The sequence below is a fragment of the Galeopterus variegatus genome, unplaced genomic scaffold (genome assembly GCF_000696425.1).
Source record: "Galeopterus variegatus unplaced genomic scaffold, G_variegatus-3.0.2 Scaffold538, whole genome shotgun sequence".
Classification (NCBI taxonomy): domain Eukaryota; kingdom Metazoa; phylum Chordata; class Mammalia; order Dermoptera; family Cynocephalidae; genus Galeopterus; species Galeopterus variegatus.
The window spans coordinates 418,837-429,726 of record NW_007726649.1 but is presented as its reverse complement, the minus strand read 5'-3'; the positions used below and the strand labels follow the sequence as shown (position 1 = coordinate 429,726).

The 10,890-nt window shown below is 38.2% G+C and overlaps 1 protein-coding gene across 2 annotated transcripts in view; it reads left to right on the top strand.

Moving 5' to 3' along the window:
- Positions 1-10,890, top strand: part of COL28A1 (collagen, type XXVIII, alpha 1) — a 172,275-nt gene that overhangs the window by 142,470 nt on the left and 18,915 nt on the right. For both annotated transcript variants that reach the window (XM_008569867.1, XM_008569866.1), the window contains 4 exons: positions 6,245-6,313; positions 6,863-6,943; positions 7,029-7,064; positions 10,144-10,180. In XM_008569867.1, the coding sequence (XP_008568089.1) occupies positions 6,245-6,313; positions 6,863-6,943; positions 7,029-7,064; positions 10,144-10,180 (223 nt within the window). The remainder of the gene's footprint in view (positions 1-6,244; positions 6,314-6,862; positions 6,944-7,028; positions 7,065-10,143; positions 10,181-10,890) is intronic.

The window sequence follows — 10,890 nt, the reverse complement described above, 5'->3', positions numbered from 1 at the left end:
CCCCGATGTTCGGGTGAGGAGGAGCCACCGCCGCCGCCGCTGCTGCCGCCGCCGGGTCGAGTTTATTTATTCTAGGATGTTTTTGGGGCTACTATGAAGTAATGGGGATGGGTTTAGACTTTTAATATGGTTGCACAATTGCATCTCAGCAAAGGACAGCCTATACAGAAGTAAAATGCTTGCTCTTCTCAGAGCTTTACAGCAAGTGCTCTCAACCTAGAATGTTCCAGGTAACCTAAAACTGGAGGTTAGCCAGAGTTTCCTTTGTTTTTAATGTGTAATCAGGTCCCTGCGGTTTCTCAGACAGGATTGCAAATCTTGACAGAGGAGAAACACAAGCTTCTGTTTGAGCTGGCAATACTGGCCATTGGATACCTTTTATAATATTGACTTTAGTCCTTTTTCTTTTAGCAAGAGATGGAAAATGATAAGGAAGAAAGCAGCTAAACAGTAAAATGAAAAGGCTATAAAGATAAAAACTAAAACGACACAGTGTTTTTACTGAATTGAGGGTGGGTTTGGGCCAAAATCCCATTCAGGTACCATAGCTGGGTTTTTTCTCTCACCTTCTACATTTCAGTCTGAGGCAATGGGCAAATGCTGAAATTCCAGAACAACGTGTTTCTTTTTTCCCTTAATAGTTAACCTTCCAGTTTCCTTTTGTAATGTGAAATACTCACTTCTACTTAGAAATAAGTATCTCTGTGTTATGAATAATCATCTCTATTATTACCTGTAAGATGACAGGAACCTTGGGAGGCACGATCTTGAACAGGAAGGGAGAATAGTAGTTAAGACTCCCTTTCTTGCTGTGCTGCCCTGGTGTCCCCCTTCTCTGTTAGCATTTATATTACCCTCATGTAGATAGAAGTCACTGTCTGGTGGTAGATAACCAGTATCAGGATTATAAACCGGCTGGTTCAAAGTGGGACAGTCCTATTGCTGGTTTAAAAGGTGAAACTGAAGTTGGTATGTATGTAAATCCTGGGGAAATGTAAAGGTTTCTGATAACAGTGGAAGCCTCCTGAATTCAAGGATTAGAAGTTGTCTTTGGGTAGGGACAAATCCACACCCATGACTTTGTTTTAGGTCTCTTGGTGTTTTATTATTATGGGTTACCAAACTTTGGGTAGGTAGAGTATGTGTATATTCATATGCTTCAACCACGACAGAGGTGGTAGGTGACATCTTTTTGCAATCATTCAATGCATTCATTTGTTCACTCACTCATTCATTTTATATATTATTTTAATTTTTACCTTTTACTTTGAAATAATTTCAGACATATGAAAAAGTTGCAAAGATAGTAGAGAGAATTCCCATATACCTTTACCCAGATCCCCTAAATGTTAGAATCACCACATCTGTTTTATCAAACTCTGAATGTGTGTACGCACTTGTGTTCCTTTTCTAAAATGCTTGAGAGTAAGTTGCAGATACGGTAACCTTTTACCCCTAAATACGTTTTTGCTGTGAACAGGTATATTCTTTTATATAACACAGTATAATGATAAATGCCAGAAAACTATCATTGATACAATAGTGTTTAATCTGCAGACCTTATTCAAATTTTGGCAAGTGTTCCATTAATTCTTTTTAATTTTTAAAGAATTTTTTTCATTAGTAAAGATTATTTATATACAGTAAAATTCACCTTTTTTAGTGTACACTTCAAGTTCCAGCAGTCCCAAAGGAGACCTCTAATTGTCTGGGCTGGGCATGGTTTTCTGATACTCCCCAAGCAGTAGGCCATCTCTAAAGTTTTGGGTCCAGGATTCACCCCTGCAGGATTTCATCTGTTTCCTTCCCCCAGATGCCAAGGGTCATCACTTGTGCCCTAAAGATGATCGTGTTTGCTGCTCTTCCCCCAGCAGCTTAAGACTTTTGTTCCATAGGAGCTTCATGCCTTTCCTTGGGTAGTATGGTCTGAATATTTGTATCAACCCCAAATTCATATGTTGAAATCCTAACCCCCAAGGTGATAGAATCAGAAGATGGGGCCTTTGGGAGGTGAGTAAGTCATGAAGGCAGAGCCTCATGAATGGGATTAGTTTCCCTATAAATGAAGCCCCAGAGAGCTGCCTTGCCCTTTCTACTGCATGAGGATGCAGCAAGAATGCATCATCTGTGAGCCAGGAAATAGGACCCCACCATACACTGAATCTACCAGTGCCTTGATCTTGGGCTTCCCAGACTCTAGAACTGTGAGGACCCCAGAAAAGAACGTGTGAGTGGGTATGATTTCCCTTGTGCCTGCAGTTCCTAGGGGTCCTGTCCTCTCACACTGGACCACAGTTGGCTTTTAGCAATTTGCTAACAACTTTAGTTGACTTCTTTTTACCAGCTTGTATAACATCTAATGTCTCCCCCAGGTAAGTGGATGCCCAAGTTCTGTCTCTCCTGAGGGACCTTGTGTTTCCTTAGATGTTGAGTCAGCTGGTTGCCTGGAAACCTCAGCCCTAAGATGGATTCAAGAAAAGTTGTGACTTCAGATTTAGTATTTTTTTTGTCATTGTTTTAAGAATAAGAGCAGCATTTTTCTATTTTTCTATACTCTGAGCAGAAGCCAGACAGACATCCATTTTACATTTTTTGATGATCTATGAATTTTATTTTTGTCTTACTGTATCTCCTTACTGAGAAAACGTTTGGAAAGAAAAAAAGTGTTTTTTCCTGATATATCAGTAATGCAGAACGAAAACAAAAACAAAAACTTATTAAAATATTCAGGTAGTTATGCATTATCTTTAGAAATTTCTCTTCCAGAGAATAAGCTATCATCTGAAAAATTAAAACTTTCACATTTTTAGCAGGACAAATCTAATAGTGGGATATAGTGATTCAGAAGCTGAGTTTGAAATTTGGATTTAATTATACATTCCCATAGACGGGTTCTTTCTTGCAGTTGCTTCTGACCTATACTGAAATCATTGTTTACCATTTTCTTGAGACTTATAAAGAAAAAAATACGATTGAATAGCATTCACCTCTGCCAAGCTAAGGCATGGGCTTGCTTGCTAGAGGCTTTTAGCCAGATAGTCTACTCTGGAAGTACTTAAGTATTAAGCCTTTAAGTATTTTGAAGGGAAACTGATGATTAAAATGAAAATAATTGCCTTTATTATAGGGAAACCCAGCTGCCTGGAATAGCTACAATGTTAACAATTTTATAGAAAATGTTTATTTTACAAAGTAATGCGAAATGAATTCCTGAACATGGATCCGATTCTAACATGATAATTGGTTACTCTTAGGTTTTTCCCTCAAGGTATAGCAAGGAAGCCACATAGCTTTGAACTTTGTCGGGAAATTGTGTCATTTCTTAAAGGCAGCTAGTTAGTCATAAACATTTCTTGGAAATCTTCTGTATTAGCTGCTGTAGGAATCTGAAATGTTGTAAAATAAATCATTATTCTGAATGACTGTCAGAAAGGTGTTGAATTCTTTCTGGACCTACTTCATCTAAATATATAACTCCCAGTATAACTCACCATCTCACCGCAGTCTCAGCTCCTTTGCTTTTTCATACTGTTGTGTCCTTTGGTGTTGGGACAGTCATAGATTTCCTTTTAGTGTTCTGCCATGAACCTTTAGTCTCTCTTACACCAGGAACCTTCCTGGACCCCCCTAACTCAGGTACCAGTGGTCTGCATCATCTCTCTGACAAACCTAAGCCACCTTTCTACCATGTACCTTGTTGAGTGAAGATGACCTCATTCACCTCCACAAAAAATCTGAGAAAACAAATTTACACCTAAGTGTCCTTTACTGAGACATCTTTTTAAAGAGGATACCTTTTTTTTATAATTAGAACAGAGGACGGTAGAATCTTAGGCAGGTGTCTCCTCACCGTCCTTCCTGTCACTCTGGCTGGCCACCTTGTCTATAGGTAGGCAGGCCTGTCTCACATCAGATTCAGGACGAGGCTGCAGCTCCACTCCCACCAGAGCATGCTTTTCAGTGAGCATGAGGCTGGTCTGTGTTAGCTACACATTCCCACCTGTTCCTCTTCATGACACCTGTGTTAGGAGTGCCATCTTTGGAAGCAGAACTGACTTTTCTCCTCTCCTTTCTTGTGCTTGAATCATCAGCTCGGAATACAAGTGTCAGTTTAACATATAGGGCTTATTTAACGGGCACCAATCCCTATCCAGAGTTCTGGAGTTCCTAATACCACCATGGTCGGAAAAGATTATTCTCTCTTGACTGAAAACTAAGTAAAGATGACCAATAATCTCTACCTCTCCCCTCCTAACCAATTAAGTAATGAATAGAGGAAGCACTCCTTCAGACGTGAGTCTTCATCGGTGGGCCTGAGACTTCATTGAACAACATTGCATAAGTATTTCCAGTGGGCCACTATGCTAGCATTGGGCTTGGCTCAAGGGATACCAAGGTGAAAAGACATTCAGTGAGTAAGTTTCTGTAGTCTGACTATTGTAAATAATTTAAATTCTCTGGTGTTGAACTGAGGAGGGAAGACTGTAACCCCATATTTGCAATCATTTAAAAAGACAACATGTCAGAGGATGAAGAGAACCTGAGAGGTCATTCAAGCCAGTCTGCTGTGACAGGTTAGGGATGGGTTCATGGAGAAGAATTGAGCACTACAGTTCAACTTCACAGAATCTTTACTTGCATTCGTTTTGTTTTGTTCTCTTCTGTATATTTGTTTTGAGGTAAGGATTCTCTCCTAGGGATGTGTACAAGTGTGCAAAAGTATATGAAAAAGTATACATTGAAGCATTATTTTTAATATAGAAATATTGAAAATAACCTAAATGTCCATCAATAGAATAATGAAGAAATTGTGGTCCAGTTATTCAATGGAGTACTATATGGCAGAGAAAATCAACAAATTAGAAGCACATATAGGTACACAGATAAATTTCAAATAGATAAATGTTGAGATATCAAAAACAAATTGGATGTGTAAGTATATCATTTATTTGAAGTTTAAAATATTAAAAACAATATTATATATTATTTTGGAACATATAACTATGTAGATAAAGCATAATAACATAGGTATGAATGATAAATATCAATTTCAGATAGAGATTTCCTCTCTCAGGGAAATGGGTTTGGGGATGGGTACATAGTAGGTTTCAATTGTATCTGTACTATTTTATTTTTAATATGGTGGTAAATAATTGTTTATCTTATTCTGTATAATTTTTGTGTCTAAAACATTTCATTATAACCATTTTAAAAAGAATGGGCTCTGATGTGAAAAAGCTTGGCAGCCAATGAGTTAGGTAAAGGAGGCTCAGAAATGCTGAGATGCCAAAGTTATTGTGGTCTCTAAGGAAGCCTCTGTGGCCCCTTCCAGGAGTTACCTCGTAAATCCCATTACGCCTTCTGGAGAAGTGGCTCTCAAGCCTTAGCATGCTTATAGTAAAATGAGTATTTTACCACAGCCTTCACCCATGGTTCTCATTTAGTTGGTCTGAGGTTGGGCCTGGATGTTGGGATGTTTCTCGGGCATCCATACCAGTGATTCTGCATACTGAAGGAAAACAAATCAATCTGCAGGAGCCTGTGGTTTTCCAAACCTGTGCCAGGGACTCATTGCTAATAATGATCAAGAGTTTAGGGACTGAGTATAGGATCCAGGAAGCACCAGTACTCTGTTTACTTGCTATTGATTATTTCTGTTTCATGCTCAACATTATGAAACCCCTTTAAGCTTGCGTGGTTTTGGTGGGACAAGAGATAAAGTTAAGACGCAGTGAGGAAAGCTGAAAGTAAATCCTGAATATTGCTACTAATGATCAGAGTTGTAACTAACGGTGTACTGAATTATATAAACAATTAATGGGTATTAAATGGCGAGGGATGTTGTCATATCCTCTTTCCCCCCATTTTTAAGAAAATATGTGCTTTTAACATATCAAAAATATAAAAAAAGTAAAGAAGATGAAAATTCACCATTAATACCACAACTAAAATATTTGTTATTTGTGAATTAGTTGAAATGTTCATAGCTTGAAATCAGCCAGGGTGGGTGTATTTACACTGCAGAAATAGGCAAGTGCTATAAATCAGGGCTCTCACTTCTATCCCAGATTTAGTTGTTAAACATTTACTAGCAAAACTATTGATCCTATATATATATAATCTCCAAATTTAGATAATGCTGTGATGCAGTTTTGAAATTGCAAGTGTGTTTCTGACCTAAAGAGTATTCCAAGTTATCCTGGGAAATTAATAGGAAACTATCCCTTTCTCATATCCTGTGTAGGGGGAACAAGGACCTCAAGGTTTTCCAGGGCCAAAGGGAACAATGGGTAATGGCTTCCCAGGCCAGAAGGTAAGTGTTTCAGGATCTTAGAGAAATGCCTGCGCTTGGGATCTCAACAGCTTAACTTCAACTTTGGAAGATCTCTGTTATACGTGTCATGCTTCTTATAACTCTCAGAGGAAAAAATCCACTCAAAACTGAATTCCTATGCATTGCCTTTTCTACCAATAAACATGCTCACTTTATAAAATCTCCTTTTCTTTGTTCTCAAAAGCAAGCTAATAAAGGAATAAATCCTTACAACATACCATGTAGGAGATACCAGATAACTCAGGTATCTGGTAAATTAAGAAATAGTTGAGCCTCCCGAAGGCAGTGAGCTGATCACACGGTTCCTCAAGGTCTCTTCACTTTGAGATCTCTGGTTCTTCATGAGTTAGATTATGGTAACTGAGGGAATATAAATAAAATGCTCCCAATTTTTCTTTCATATAGTGTGTTTGTGTCAACACAGGCATCTTCAAGAGATACCAGTTGCAAATAAATCAAATTTTAGAGTTTTTCTTATTTGGCTTTAATATTAACATTCTGAATTTATTTTTTCACTATATTATAAAGGGAGAACATGGAGAACGAGGTGATGTGGGAAAGAAAGGTGATAAAGGGGAAATTGGAGAGCCTGGATCTCCAGGAAAACAGGCAAGACATTGTAAAGTCTCAGTATGATTTTATACTCTAGCTGGTTCCAACCTATATTGACTGTTACTCTTCTTCCACTAAGTAGGGGTTACAAGGACCAAAAGGAGACACAGGACTTACAGTGAGTATCCACTCTAGAGGGTAATTGAGGGTTTTGTGCTTGCAAAATTATTGCATTCATGTGTTAGCTTTAGAATGATGAATTCTTTGGATGCAGAATTCATTGCTTTTTTAAACAAATTTAATCATAATTCATTATACATATTTTTGGGATTCAATGTTGACATATGTGGATCAAATCCATATTACTAGTCCAGTTGCTATTTAATTGATAGTGACTGCTACCAGCCCACTGTTGACTTAAATGCCAGAGGTAATTGAACCTGAATGTGAGGGTAGAAATCACACCAGGAGGCCTTGTCTGGCCTCATGGTGGAGTTGTGTGACTATTAGCAATCAGGAAATTGGGATTACTTTTATGTATTGATTCACTTATTCATTTTATTTATTATAAATAAACACTTTTTAAGCATCTACAAACTTTTCCCTATTCTGATAAAAAGCTGACTCTTTAAAGTCTCATGGGTGGGAAAGTTCTAGAATTTCTATAGCAAAGTCTAATTCTTCCTTTTTGATTTGAAGGCATTTCCTCTCCTGGAGTTGAGAAGAAAAAGGGACCTTTCGTTCCTTTTGATTTTGTGGTGGGTCATGGTCTGGGGATGCTGATCCTATGTACTGGGCCAGAAAAATCCTGGGTTGGGAGTTCAGGTAGTGAAGACAAGAGCTGGGAGTCAGGCATGTGACAAACAGAACTGCACATGTGTTCTATTTCTCTTTTTTGTTTTTTTTTGTTCCCCACCCAAGTGCCACAAGTCATACCCCCAAAAGTGCCTACAGAGGATGAAGTAGCTATGAATGCAGAAATTCTTCGCCCAAAGTATCAGGGGAGAGTATATATAAATGACCAGATGAACGTTCCTCATAGGCTTATACCTGTCCTACTGTCCCAAGATGGCAAGTGGGACTGGTTTCCCTTATCTACCAAGGCCTTCTAGAGCCCATCATCATCTGTCTTCTACATTTCTTGTTGTTCTTTCTGCTGCATGCCCTGAGTCACAACTTTATTCGAGTACTGCAATGCAGTGTGCTTCGTGTGAGTGCTGTGCCCCCTGCCTGGAATGCTCCTCCCCACACCCAACCTGGCCAGAGTCTGCCTCTCTGGATCATCCCCATTCTCCCACTGCTGGAATTCCCAGCAGACCGACATGGTTCCATGGCTCTGCAGAGCACTTACAAAAGTATTTGTTTGTCTGCTTCCTACTAGACTGTAAATCTTTTGATGGGTATAAATTTGATGCCTTTATCCTTGGCACTAAATAGTCAAGCTATTTTAGTGGAAAGAATGAAATATTCCAGTCACCTAAAAGCGAAGACTATGAGGAAAATATTAATGTATATATGTGACTACTTAAAGCATTTTAAACCTGATTATGTCATAAAAACATGTTGAAAAGCATTCAAATCCAACCTTGATATATACAAGTACATTATTCTTACAAGTCAATAAAAGACAAACATTCCAATAGAGAAAATGGGCAAAAGACGTACGCAGACTATGCACAAGAGAAGACAACCTGGAAACATGCATATGAAATAAAATTTAGCTTCACTAACAATCTAATAAAGGCAATTGAAAACAATGAACTATTTCGCTCTATCAAATGGTAAGAATTATATAGTAATAATAACCAGTATTGTGTATCTAAAATAAAACAGGTTTTCTTATATACTGCTATTGGAGGTATCAGTTATTACAACTTTTCTAAAGGACAGTTTGGCATTATGCATCAAAGAACCTTGAAATGGCCATGCATTTAACTTTAGTAATCAAGTTTTTCAGAATACTTAATAATATGGAAAATTAATTCTGATGTAATATTAAACGAAAAAGTATAATCATAATACTTGGCACATAGCATTTCTCGACCAGTAAAAAATTTAAATATAAATATATACATTTTTTCTAGAATACTTAACATATATAAATACATATATTTTCTCTTTCTATACACATTCTAGTTTCAGATTTATTAAATACCTCTCTAAATGTGGGAAAGCATGAAAAGTACTGAAAAAAAAGATGGCTGTTGACTCTCTCATTTTATAAAGTTTTATTAATGCAATTCAGCATCATATTGGGAGTTCTTTTTAAATAGCCATTTGGAATCATTGGCTTTTACTTGTTTGACAATTTAAAAAATTAAGTTAGATTAAACTGCCCCGAATAGTCCCCATATATGCTGCCCTTAAACCATGTCACCAACTATGTCACCTCTACTCCAATTCTGTTATTATCGACTTGTTTTATAAAACTTTACTTTTGCGGCTGTTAAATTCCATCTTCTTAGATTGGGTCCATTGCTTCCCATTGAGATCTAGGCTCCTGTTAATCCTCCATCTCAGCTTCAAGTCTTTAGCAAATGTAGAATCCTGTCTTCCATAGTCTCATCCCAGTCTCTTGTAAACATGCTACACAGGACAGAGCATGGGCAGATTTACTTCTAGAACCCAAATCAGGCTCTTCTGATGGAGCTGATGGGCAGTAGGATAAGGAAGGAGCACTCAGGAACATGGGACATTTCATGGGAAAGCCAAAGTGAGATTATTAAGAAATTGAGGAGGGGACTTGCAAAAGTGGAGTTTTGGACAGAAAAAGAGGAGGGCATACGGTGTAGGGTGAATTTTCTTTAGACCCTGGTACTTGTCTTAGTGGCACAGCACCTGTGGTTAAATCATCTAACTGAATGCATGTATTGCACCATGCCACTGTCAGGAGTGCTAAAGGGCAAGACCTGTGCTTGAGAGCTCTGTGTGCATTAACCTCATTTAATCCACTCTACAGCCCTGAGACACAGCTACTGTTAGGTCATCTAATGCCAAGGTCGCACAGCTGATCAATGCTGCGGCTGCAATTTGAACTCCAAAAGTCTGAGCTATTAAGTTTCACAACTCAAACCCATTTCAGTTATGATATATTATATCCAACTTTTAACCGCGGTGCTGTTTATTTTATTTTCTGCAGTGGAAGGGTTACATCAAATGGCCATCGATGCTGGTTGTAATAAAACATATCTTTTATGACTATAGGAAAAATATAGTCATACAGTTAATGTTAATGCATTTTCTTTTTTTTCCCCCAGAAAGAAGAAATTATCAAACTTATTATTGAAATATGTGGTAAGATGTGACTATCAAGGGGAAATCATCACTTTAAAGTCCCAGCCCTAGTATGCGTGGTGTTGGTGAGAGGCTGTGTTCGCCCAGGAGATGTATATTATGTAGCTAGTGGGGAAGTTTGAAGCTCATTTGAAAAGTCAGTGGGAAACTGAAAACAAGCAGTGAGAGAGGCAGTGGGAATCCTGACTGAAGAAAATAAATTCATTTTCTCGGGCTCGTTGAGGAGCTTGAAGCTACCAGCCTAGAGTGTGTGGGCAGCTGGGACTTCTATAAGTACTGTGCTGATTTGTATTCAGTCACATTTACCTGAGCTTGGGAAGAAAAATACAACAATGCAAATATGACTACAAGAGCCCAACTGGTATTTGAGTCCAGCCTAGCTGGTGATTATAACGTCTGCATTTTTCCTAAAGCCAAGAATCTTTCTGAACTGAGTTGTGAGCACTATTTCTAGAGCTGCACTAGATCCCCAGGCAGGAGGACAGAGTCAGGAGTTCACTTTGCTGTGCCTCTATATCTAAATGCTTCCATGGCTGAACACTTTAGAGTTAAAATAGAAGTTACCGGAAAGAAGATGTAAAGAAAAAAGATTAGCCAAAAGGCAAGAGATTAATGGAATAATGATGAGAGAAACTTCTGTGTTTAAAGTGGACAGAAGCAGAAATATCATTGTCTTTTCATACAGAGAATCCCAGATCTGGCTTGTCCCT